Below are 12,521 nucleotides of genomic sequence, written 5' to 3' on the forward strand. Positions count from 1 at the left end.
CTGCTCAGGCCCTTTATTGCATGCGCATGGGTAAGTCGCGCTATTGAAAAATGGTCAGAAAGCGTGTCATCAGAAATTGACACGATTGATAAAGATGAGATACTACTTAAGTTAGGGAATATCAAGGACGCTGCCGCCTACATGCTGGAAGCAATGAAGGATATTGGACTCTTGCGTTCACAAGCCGCTACCATGGCAGTATCGGCTAGGCGGGCTCTGTGGATTCGCCAGTGGAACGCGGATGCAGATTCCAAAAGAAACATGGAGGCGCTCCCATATAAAGGTGAGGCCTTATTTGGCGATGGCCTGGATGTGTTAGTCTCAGCGGCTACCGCAGGTAAGTCAACATTTTTGCCCTCTGCACCTGCACCGGCAAAAAAAGACCTATCACCCGCAAATGCAGTCATTTCGGACCAATAAATACAAAAAGACGAGAGGTTCCCCCTTCTTTGCAGGTAAGGGAAGGGGAAAGAAGCCCACAACGGCTCCAGGTTCCCAACTCTTCAGACAGGGTTGGATTCTGTCTGGCCTGGATCCTTGGGTGTTGCAAATAGTATCCCAGGGATACAAACTGGATTTTCAAGACGTTCCTCCATGCCGATTTTTCAAATCGACCTTGCCAGTTTCTCCGCCAGAAAGAGAAGCAGTAACAGCGGCAATCCAAAAATTATGTCAAGACCAGGTCATAGTTCTGGTACCGTTGTCACAACAAGGGCGGGGTTTTTATTCAAGTCTCTTTGTTGTCCCTTTCGGTCTCTCCACGGCGCCGAGGGTATTCACCAAGGTGATGGCGGAGATGATAGTCCTGCTTCGTCAGAAAGGAGTCAATATAATTCCTTATCTGGACGATCTCCTGATAAAGGCGAGATCCAGGGAGCAGTTGTTACAAAACATATCGCTCTCTCTGTCAATACTCCAACAACACAGGTGGATCATAAATTACCCAAAGTCACAATTGGAACAGACGACAAAGTTGTCTTTCCTCGGGATGATTCTGGACACAGAAGTTCAGAGAGTATTTCTTCCGCTGGAAAAGGCTCTGGAAATCCAGAAAATGGTAAAACAGATATTGAAACCATCGAGTGTGTCGATCCATCAGTGCATTCAGTTGTTGGGGAAGATGGTGGTGGCCTACGAGGCCATACAGTTTGGCAAGTTCCATGCCAGAGTATTCCAGTGGGACCTGTTGGACAAGTGGTCGGGGTCACACCTACACATGCACAGAAAGATAATCTTATTGTCAAAAACCAGGATTTCGCTCCTGTGGTGGTTGCACAGCTCTCACTTGCTAGAGGGACGCAGGTTCAGGATTCAGGACTGGGTCCTGGTAACCACGGATGCAAGTCTCCGAGGCTGGGTAGCAGTCTCTCAGGGAAAAAACTTCCAGGGACGTTGGTCACATCAGGAAGCCTGTCTTCACATAAACGTGCTGGAGCTAAGAGCCATTTACAACGGCCTTCAACAAGCGGTACATCTTCTTCAAGACCGTCCCGTGCAGATCCAGGTGGACAATGTAACAGCAGTCGCGTACGTAAACAGGCAGGGCGGAAAAGCAGAGCGGCAATGGCAGAGGCGACAAAAATCCTCCGCTGGGCAGAAAAACATCTACAAGCTCTGTCGGCAATATTCATTCCGGGAGTAGACAACTGGGAAGCAGAATTCCTCAGCAGACACGATCTCCATCCAGGAGAGTGGGGCCTCCACCAAGAAGTCTTCGCAGAGGTGACAAGTCTTTGGGGAGTTGCTCAAATAGACATGATGGCGTCTCGTCTCAACAAGAAGCTTCAGAGATACTGTTCCAGGTCGAGAGACCCTCAAGCAGTAGCAGTGGATGCACTGGTGACCCAGTGGGTTTTCCCGTCAGTATATGTCTTCCCTCCACTTCCGCTGATCCCAAAAGTACTCAGGATCATAAGGAAAACAAGGGTTCGAGCAATCTTCATTGCCCCAGATTAGCCAAGGAGGGCTTGGTACCCAAATCTTCAGCAGTTGCTTTTAGAAGATTCTCAGCCTCTTCCTCCTCGAGAGGACCTGCTGCAGCAGGGGTTCGTGCGTGTACCAAGACTTACCGCGGCTACGTTTGACGGCATGGCTGTTGAGCGCCTTATCCTAACCAGGAAGGGTATTCCCAAGGAAGTCATCCCCACCCTTATTCAGGCCAGAAAAGCAGTAACGTCGAAACATTACCACCGAATTTGGAGAAAATATGTGTCTTGGTGTGAATCCAAGAAAGCTCCTACGGAAGAGTTTCACTTAAGGCGTTTCCTCCATTTTCTGCAGGATGGTGTGGAGGCGGGCCTCCGATTGGGATCAATCAAGGTTCAGATTTCGGCCTTGTCAGTGTTCTTCCAAAGACAATTGGCCTCTCTTCCAGTGGTTCAGACCTTCGTGAAAGGGGTTCTGCACATCCAGCCTCCATTCGTGCCTCCAGTGGCACCATGGGACCTTAACGTGGTATTGCAGTGCCTTCAATCGGATTGGTTTGAGCCTCTACAAAAGACAGAGTTGAAGTTTCTCACTTGGAAAGTGGTGATGCTTTTGGCTTTGGCATCAGCAAGACGGGTGTCTGAATTGGGGGCCTTGTCTCACAAGAGCCCTTACCTGATCTTCCATGAAGATAGGGCAGAGTTGAGAACTCGACAACATTTTCTTCCTAAGGTGGTTTCATCTTTTCACATAAACCAACCTATTGTAGTGCCAGTAGTTACTGACACATTCACTGAATCAAAATCTCTAGATGTGGTTAGAGCTTTGAAAATTTATGTTGCTCGTATACGGAAAACAGAGGCCCTGTTTGTCCTGTATGCTCACAACAAGATTGGGTGTCCTGCTTCCAAGCAGACTATTGCACGGTGGATCAGAAATACAATTCAGCAAGCTCATACTACGGCTGGATTGCCGTTACCGACGTCGGTGAAGGCCCAGTCCACTAGGATGGTGAGCTCATCCTGGGCGGCTGCCCGGGGGGTCTCGGCATTACAACTGTGCCGAGCAGCTACTTGGTCAGGGTCAAACACATTTGCTAAGTTCTATAAGTTTGACACCTTGGCCGATGAAGACCTAAAGTTTGGTCAATCGGTGCTGCAGGGTCATCCGCACTCTCCCGCCCGTACTGGAGCTTTGGTATAGACCCCATGGTCTTGATGTCGTCCCCAGCATCCTCTAAGACGTATGAGAAAACAGGATTTTGATACCTACCGGTAAATCCTTTTCTCCTAGTCCGTAGAGGATGCTGGGCGCCCGTCCCAGTGCGTACTTTACCTGCAGTTTTGTTATTAGAGTTACACAAGTTGTATTATCTTAGTTTTCAGCATGTTGCTGCAATTGGTTCATGCCTGTTAGCGTGTGTTATGTTGAATGCCATGTGTGCGGCATGGTTGAGGGTGTGAGTTGGTAGATATCTCACCACTAGTTTAAGTAAATCTTTTCATCGAAATGTCAGTCTCCCTGGGCACAGTCCCTACAACTGAGGTCTGGAGGAGGGGCATAGAGGGAGGAGCCAGTTCACACCCAATGAAAAGTCTTTAGAGTGCCCATGTCTCCTGCGGATCCCATCTATACCCCATGGTCTTGATGTCATCCCCAGCATCCTCTACGGACTAGGAGAAAAGGATTTACCGGTAGGTCTCAAAATCCTGTTTTTTCTGTGTAATCCATTGCAAAACATTCAGTGGAAGAGTGCACACAGGTTTCACACAAATCGGGGTAAATCTGCAGGAGCGACTCATTCGCTATCTAAAATACAGAGCGGTAATGAGCACCTGTAGACATACCAGTAAATATAAATTAGTGTATTCTGACGCAACTAACTGTTAGAGCAACACAGTACTGTAGATCGTCGGCGTTCGAGAATCTGTGTTGTGCGTTACAAGCTGTTCGTGCGAATTAGTACACTAATAGAACATACTGTACAGAGATACTAAGGACGGTGATTTGGCATCCAGGAACTTAGGGAGGAGCGTTTATCTCTCTCCATTATAATCTTTCTAAGTATAACGGAGAGAGATAAAAGCTCCCCGTAAGTTCCTGGATGCCAAATCACCGTCCTTAGTATCTCTGTACAGTATGTTCTATTAGTGTACTAATTAGCACGAACAGCTGCTTGTAACGTACAGCGGCAAGTTTAATCTTTCTATGTATAATGGAGAGAGATAAAAGCTCCTCCCTAAGTTCCTGGATGCCAAATCACCGTCCTTAGTATCTCTGTACAGTATTTTCTATTAGAGTACTAATTAGCACGAACAGCTAGGTAACGCCAAACGCTCTGTGCGCCTCCCTTCGACTAGGCACGTCTCCTTGCGCCCAGGCACGCTGCGTATGCCTGATCGCGACTAACGCCTCAGTCAGCCAAGATAACGGAGGACCCATCTGTATCTTCTCCAGGATGTCCCAGCGCTTTCTTAAACTTAACATGTCTAAGACTGAGCTGATCATCTTCCCTCCCTCTCGCATAACCTCACCTCTCACAATTTCATTATCCATTGATGGCACAACTATCTCCTCTAGCCCCCAAGTGCGATGTCTTGGAGTAATCCTTGACTCCTCCCTCTCCTTCAAACCAGACAGACCCTTTCTCACCCAGAACGCTACTAAGACTCTCATCCACTCGCTGGTCATCTCCAGATTGGACTACTGCAATCTCCTCCTATCTGGCCTTCCTCAAAAATGCCTCTCTCCACTCCAATCTATCCTCAATGCTGCTGCCCGTCTTATCTTCCTCACCAAATGTACTACATCCACATCCCCTCTTGCAGGACCTTCACTGGCTCCCCTTCCCATTCAGAATCCAATTCAAGCTTCTCACACTCACCTACAAAGCCCTCACCCACTCTTCTCCCTCTTACATCTCTGTCCTTATCTCTCATTACATTCCCACCGGTCCTCTTCGCTCTGCTAATGCACGACGTCTCTCCTGCCTACTGATTACCTCCTCCCACTCCTACCTCCAAGATTGTGCACGTGCTGCTCCCTATCTCTGGAATGCTCTACATCTCCCCATCAGACTCTCCACCTCTCTACAAAACTTCAAAAGGGCTCTAAAGACCCACTTCTTCACCAAACCCAGCCATCTTTCCTACTAAATCTCTTGTGTGTCACCCCGGTCTGTTAGCGCCTCACCTTTTAGACTGTAAGCTCGCAAGAGCAGAGACTGCTTTCCTCATGTGCCTTTCCTTTTCTTACTTACACTATCTTATACTCCATACTCCCTTTGATGGCACCTAACCCCGGGTTTTCTATACCTGTCCTATATTGTCTTGAACTGTAAGTGCTGTTTTCTTGTTTGCTCATTTGATTATGTACTGTGTAATGGGCGCTGTGGATCCTTTGTGGCGCCATATAAATGAAGGATAATAATAATAATAAAGGATAATAATAATAATAATAAATACCGCATTACTACCACGTCGTCCTGTAAGGTGTGACTTATCGCTGCCCCCTTGTGGTAGTCGACAATCTGAATGTTGATACGCTAACTACAGCCCATTACTGTTAAACTCATTTGTACAAATTAATTTTGGGGACACTTTTCTACTTGCCCACAGACTGGGGCAACATTATTCCTGCAGCAATTAGTTTTTCCCTTTTTGTTTACAGGTTGCGGCACCTGGAGTGTGCTGGGCACCTGTGGCCAGAACATGGTGTCTAGGGTTACCCCTGTCCTATGGAGCCAGTGAGAAGCAGAGACCACTCCTGGATTATAGGTGGTGGACGGAGTGTAGATGAAAGCTTCAGCCCGTTCCCCACCTGCGAAGTTCACAGAACTCCTCAATTAAGTGGCAGCTTAAAAAAAAAATGGCTGCAGAACTACTTACAGCTAAGGGTAATATCACTGGATAAACCTTATCTAGTTATGCATTAACATGAACAATCACTGCCAGTAACAAGCTATAGAATGCAACACCTCACCTTGTAAACTAGGAGGTCATGTTCTCCGTCTCTTAGTGTTGTTCCATCATATCTCATTAGTTTTACAAATGCTACGGCAAATATCTTCTCTGACTTATCTTTAGCTGTGTAAGGAAAATAGCATTATGTACGGAGACAATTTTTCCACTTTAATTGCGAGATAACCTATTTAGAATAAGGCCAAGACTACCTATATAAACAAATGCAACAATTTGATCGATCTTAGCAAAACAATTTAGCACACACAAACACAGATATAGAATAAATAATAAGATTTTACTTACCGATAAATCTATTTCTCGTAGTCCGTAGTGGATGCTGGGGACTCCGTCAGGACCATGGGGAATAGCGGCTCCGCAGGAGACAGGGCACAAAAGCAAGCTTTTAGGATCACATGGTGTGCACTGGCTCCTCCCCCTATGACCCTCCTCCAAGCCTCAGTTAGGTACTGTGCCCGGACGAGCGTACACAATAAGGAAGGATCTTGAATCCCGGGTAAGACCCAAACCAGCCACACCAATCACACCGTACAACTTGTGATCTGAACCCAGTTAACAGTATGATAACAATGAAGTAGCCTCTAAAAAAGATGGCTCACAACAATAATAACCCGATTTTTGTAACAATAACTATGTACAAGTAATGCAGACAATCCGCACTTGGGATGGGCGCCCAGCATCCACTACGGACTACGAGAAATAGATTTATCGGTAAGTAAAATCTTATTTTCTCTAACGTCCTAGTGGATGCTGGGGACTCCGTCAGGACCATGGGGATTATACCAAAGCTCCCAAACGGGCGGGAGAGTGCGGATGACTCTGCAGCACCGAATGAGAGAACTCCAGGTCCTCCTCAGCCAGGGTATCAAATTTGTAGAATTTTACAAACGTGTTCCCCCCTGACCACGTAGCTGCTCGGCAAAATTTTAAAGCCGAGACCCCCTCGGGCATCCGCCCAAGATGAGCCCACCTTCCTTGTGGAATGGGCATTGACAGATTTTGGCTGTGGCAGGCCTGCCACAGACTGTGCAAGCTGAATTGTACTACAAATCCAACGAGCAATAGTCTGCTTAGAAGCAGGAGCACCCATCTTTTGGGGTGCATACAATATAAACAGCAAGTCAGACTTTCTGACTCCAGCCGTCCTGGAAATATATATATATATATATCTATTTTTAGGGCCCCCGACAACGTCTAGCAACTTGGAGTCCTCCAAGTCCCTAGTAGCCGCAGGCACCACAATATGTTGTTTCAGGCGAAACGCTGACACCACCTTAGGAAGAAACTGGGGACGAGTCCGCAGTTCTGCCCTGTCCGAATGGAAAAACAAATATGAGCTTTTTTTAAGACAAAGCCCCCAATTCTGACAATCGCCTGGCCGAGGCCAGGGCCACAACATGGTCCCTTTCCATGTGAGATATTTCAAATCCACAGATTTGATCGGTTCAAACCAATATGATTTGAGGAATCCCAACACTACGTTGAGATCCCACGGTGCCACTGGAGGCACACAAGGGGCTGTATATGCAATACTCCCTTGACAAACGTCTGGACTTCAGGAATTGAAGCCAATTTTTTCTGGAAGAAAATCTACAGGGCCGAAACTTGAACCTTAATGGACCCCAATTTGAGGCTCATAGACACTCCTGTTTTCAGGAAGTGCAGAAATCGACCTAGTTGAAATTTTTTCTTCGTGGGGCCTTCCTGGCCTCACCCACGCAACATATTTTCACCACATGTGGTGATAACGTTGTGCGGTCACCTCCTTCCTGGCTTTGACCAGGGTAGGTATGACCTCTTCCGGAATGCCTTTTCCCTTAGGATCCGGCGTTCAACCGCCATGCCGTCAAACGCAGTCGCGGTAAGTCTTGGAACAGACAAGGTCCCTGCTGGAGCAGGTCCTTTCTTAGAGGCAGATGCCACGGTTCCTCTTGGAACAGACATGGTTCTTGCTGAAAGCAAATCCCATCTTAGCTCCCGAGGCCATTAGTCCTCTGTGAGCATCTCTTGAAGTTCCGGGTACCAAGTCCCTCTTGGCCAATCCGGAGCCACGAGTATAGTTCTTACTCCTCTACGTCTTATAATTCTCAATACCTTGGTTATGAGAAGCAGAAGAGGGAACACATACACCGACTGTTACACCCACAGTGTTACCAGGACGTCCACAGCTATCGCCTGAAGGTCTCGTGACCTGGCGCAATACCTGTCCCGTTTTTTGTTCGGGCGGGACGCCATCATTTCCACCTTTGGTCTTTCCCAACGGTTCACAATCATGCGGAAACTTCCCGATGAAGTTCCCACTCTCCCGGGTGGAGGTCGTGCCTGCTGAGGAAGTCTGCTTCCCAGTCGTCCACTCCCGGAATGAACACTGCTGACAGTGCTATCACATGATTTTCCGTCTAGCGAAAAATCCTTGCAGTTTTGACCACTGCCCTCCTGCTTCTTGTGCCGCCCTATCTGTTTACGTGGGCGACTGCCGTGATGTTATCCCACTGGATCAATACCGGCTGACCTTGAAGCAGAGGCCTTGCTAAGCTTATAGCATTACAAATTTGCTCTTAGCTCCAGTATATTTATGTGGAGAGAATTCTCCAGACTTGATCACACTCCCTGGAAATTTTTTCCCTGTGTGACTGCTCCCCAGCCTCTCAGGCTGGCCTCCGTGGTTACCAGCATCCAATCCTGAATGCCGAATCTGCGGCCCTCTAGAAGATGAGCACTCTGTAATCACCACAGGAGAGACACCCTTGTCCTTGGATATAGGGTTATCCGCTGATGCATCTGAAGATGCGATCCGGACCATTTGTCCAGCAGATCCCACTGAAGAGTTCTTGCGTGAAATCTGCCGAATGGAAGCGCTTCGTAATAAGCCACCATTTTTACCAGGACTCTTGTGCAATGATGCACTGACACTTTTCCTGGTTTTAGGAGGATCCCGATTAGCTCGGATAACTCCCTGGCTTTCTCCTCTGGGAGAAACACCCTTTTCCTGGACTGTGTCCAGAATCATCCCTAGGACCAGCAGACGTGTCGTCGGAACAACTGCGGTTTTGGAATATTTAGAATCCACCCGTGCTGTCGTAGAACTACTTGAGATAGTGCTACTCCGACCTCCAACTGTTCTCTGGACCTTGTTCTTATCAGGAGGTCGTCCATTTTCTTTGAAGACGAATCCTCATTTCGGTCATTACCTTGGTAAAGACCCGGGGTGCCTTGGACACTCCAACGGCATCGTCTGAAACTGATAGTGACAGTTCTGTACCACGAACCTGAGGTACCCTTGGTGAGAAAAGCAAATTTTGGGACATGGAGGTAAGCATCCCTGATGTCCCGGGACACCATATAGTCCCCTTGTTCCCAGTTCGCTATCACTGCTCTGAGTGACTCCATCTGGATTTGAACCCTTGTAAGTGTTCAAATTTTTCAGATTTAGAATCGGTCTCACCTAGCCTTCTGGCTTCAGTACCACCCTATAGTGTGGAACAATACCCCTTTCCTTGTTGTAGGAGGGGTAATTTTATTATCACCTGCTGGGAATACAGCTTGTGAATTGTTTTCAATACTGCCTCCCTGTCTGAGGGAGACATTGGTACAGCAGACTACAGGAACCTGCGAGGGGGGAAACGCCTCGACATTCCAATCTGTGCCCCTTTGATACTACTTGTAGGATCCAGGGGTCCTGTACGGTCCCAGCGTCATGCTGAGAACTTAGTAGAAGCGGTGGAGGGCTTCTGTTACTGGGAATGGGCTGCCTGCTGCAGTCTTCTTCCCTTTCCTCTATCCCTGGGCAGATATCTTATAGGGACGAAAAGACTGAGGCTGAAAAGACGGTGTCTTTTTCTGCAGAGATGTGACTTAGGGTAAAAAACGGTGGATCTTCCAGCAGTTGCCGTGGCCACCAGGTCCCATGGACCGACCCCAAATAACTCCTCCCCTTTTATACGGCAATACATCTTTGTGCCGTTTGGAATCTGCATCCCCTGACCACTGTCGTGTCCATAAACATCTTCTTGCAGATATGGACATCGCATTTACTCTTGATGCCAGAGTGCAAATATCCCTCTGCGCATCTCGCATATATAGAAATGCATCCTTTAAATGCTCTATAGTCAATAAAATACTGTCCCTGTCAAGGGTATCAATATTTTCAGTCAGGGAATCCGACCAAGCCACCCCAGCGCTGCACATCCAGGCTGAGGCGATCGCTGGTCACAGTATAACACCAGCATGTGTGTGTATACTTTTTAGGATATTTTTCAGCCTCTTATCAGCTGGCTCCTTAAGTACGGCCCTATCTGTAGATGGTACCGCCACTTGTTCTGATAAGCATGTGAGCGCCTTATCCACCCTGAGGGGTGTTTCCCAACGCGCCTTAACTTCTGGCGGGAAAGGGTATACCGCCAATAATTTTCTATCGGGGGAAACCCACGCATCATCACACACTTCATTTAATTTATCTGATTCAGGAAAAACTACAGGTAGTTTTTTCACCTCACACATAATACCCTTCTTTGTGGTACTTGGAGTATCAGAAATATGTAACACCTCCTTCATTGCCCTTAACGTGTGGCCCTAAAGGAAAATACGTTTGTTTCTTCACCGTCGACACTGAAATCAGTGTCCGTGTCTGGGTCTATGTCGACCGACTGAGGTAAATGGGCGTTTTTACAAGCCCCTGACGGTGTCTGAGACGCCTGGACCGGTACTAATTTGTTCGCCGGCCGTCTCATGTCGTCAACCCACTTGCAGCGTGTTGACATTATCACGTAATTCCATAAGTAAGCCATCCATTCCGGTGTCGACTCCCTAGAGAGTGACATCACCATTACAGGCAATTTGCTCCGCCTCCTCACCAACATTTTCCTCATACATGTCGACACACACGTACCGACATACAGCACACACATAGGGAATGCTCTGATAGAGGACAGGACCCACTAGCCCTTTGGGGAGACAGAGGGAGAGTTTGCCAGCACACACCAAAATGCTATAATTATACAGGGACAACCCTTATATAAGTGTTCCTCCCATATAGCATTTAATATATATGTATATCGCCAAATCAGTGCCCCCCCTCTCTGTTTTAACCCTGTTTCTGTAGTGCAGTGCAGGGGAGAGCCTGGGAGCCTTCCCCTCAGCCTTTCTGTGAGGGAAAATGGCGCTGTGTGCTGAGGAGAATAGGCCCCGCCCCCTTTTTGGCGGGCTTCTTCTCCGGAGATTGTGAAGTCTGGCAGGGGTTAAATACATCCATATAGCCTCAAGGGCTATATGTGATGTATTTTTCGCCATACAGGTATTCTACATTGCTGCCAGGGCGCCCCCCCCCGCGCCCTGCACCCTCCGTGATCGCTGTGTGAAGTGTGCTGACAGACAATGGCGCACAGCTGCAGTGCTGTGCGCTACCTGAGGAAGACTGAAAAGTCTTCTGCCGCCTGGTTCCGGACCTCTTCAATCTTCAGCATCTGCAAGGGGGTCGGCGGCGCGGCTCCGGGACGAACCCCAGGGCGAGACCTGTGTTCCGACTCCCTCTGAAGCTAATGGTGTCCAGTAGCCTAAGAATCCAATCCATCCTGCACGCAGGTGAGTTGAAATTCTCTCCCCTAAGTCCCTCGATGCAGTGAGCCTGTTGCCAGCAGGACTCACTGAAAATAAAGAACCTAAAAACTTTTTCTAACCAACTCTTTAAGAGAGCCACCTAGATTGCACCCTTCTCGGACGGGCACAAAAACCTAACTGAGGCTTGGAGGAGGGTCATAGGGGGAGGAGCCAGTGCACACCATGTGATCCTAAAAGCTTGCTTTTGTGCCCTGTCTCCTGCGGAGCCGCTATTCCCCATGGTCCTGACGGAGTCCCCAGCATCCACTAGGACGTTAGAGAAATATATATATATATATATATATAGACACACACACACACACATACATACATGTACACAGTATCTAAGCATACTCTATGGTCAAAGGCAAACGATGGAAAACAGAACTAAGTAATGTCTACTACATACACTCCTGGGATGATCTGTGGCGGAACGTAAACCGTAAATGAGTCCGATTAACATCTTCAATTGGGATTGCAACCTTCAACAAAACAGAGAAAAAAATTAGTGACTTCAGTCCTGGACCAGCAATAATATCATTATTTGGGGACTATGAGTCTGTTACACTTGTGGTAACAGTCACAAAAGGCACAATAAGCTTAATTGCACATAACAAGGTCTCTACAGAAAGGCCACTGTTAAAAAAATAATAAAAAAAAAAAAGTATAATACATGTTTCCAAATTAGTACGAACATATTAATAAAACACAAGACAGTCTCTATGGTGATAATGTTATTAAACTAGTTCAATTAAATACAATGCAACTTGAAATCATGAGGCAAATGTATTAAGTTATGATAAGTGTAAGGTGATAACACACGAGCCAATCATTACGGTTTGAAAAATGACAGTTAGGAGCTGATTGGCTGGCGCACTATCACCTTCCACTGATCACTTCTTTATTATTTCTCCAGGCTTAATACATCTGCCCCCATATTTGCTATTGGCAACTTTTTGTTTTCTTTTTACCTACAGTATTTGCCACCTTTGGAGAGTAACTTTCTTTTATTACAAAACA

At 47.2% G+C, this 12,521-nt stretch overlaps 1 protein-coding gene across 2 annotated transcripts in view; it reads right to left on the minus strand.

Moving 5' to 3' along the window:
* Nucleotides 1–12,521, minus strand: part of DOCK1 (dedicator of cytokinesis 1) — a 649,074-nt gene that overhangs the window by 436,118 nt on the left and 200,435 nt on the right. For both annotated transcript variants that reach the window (XM_063962225.1, XM_063962224.1), the window contains exons 16-17: nucleotides 11,911–11,983; nucleotides 5,908–6,011 (exon numbers count right to left, since the gene is read on the minus strand). In XM_063962225.1, coding sequence (XP_063818295.1) covers nucleotides 5,908–6,011; nucleotides 11,911–11,983 — 177 coding nt within the window. The remainder of the gene's footprint in view (nucleotides 1–5,907; nucleotides 6,012–11,910; nucleotides 11,984–12,521) is intronic.

Source organism: Pseudophryne corroboree, chromosome 3, assembly GCF_028390025.1.
Source record: "Pseudophryne corroboree isolate aPseCor3 chromosome 3, aPseCor3.hap2, whole genome shotgun sequence".
In the NCBI taxonomy this organism is placed as follows: Eukaryota; Metazoa; Chordata; class Amphibia; order Anura; family Myobatrachidae; genus Pseudophryne; species Pseudophryne corroboree.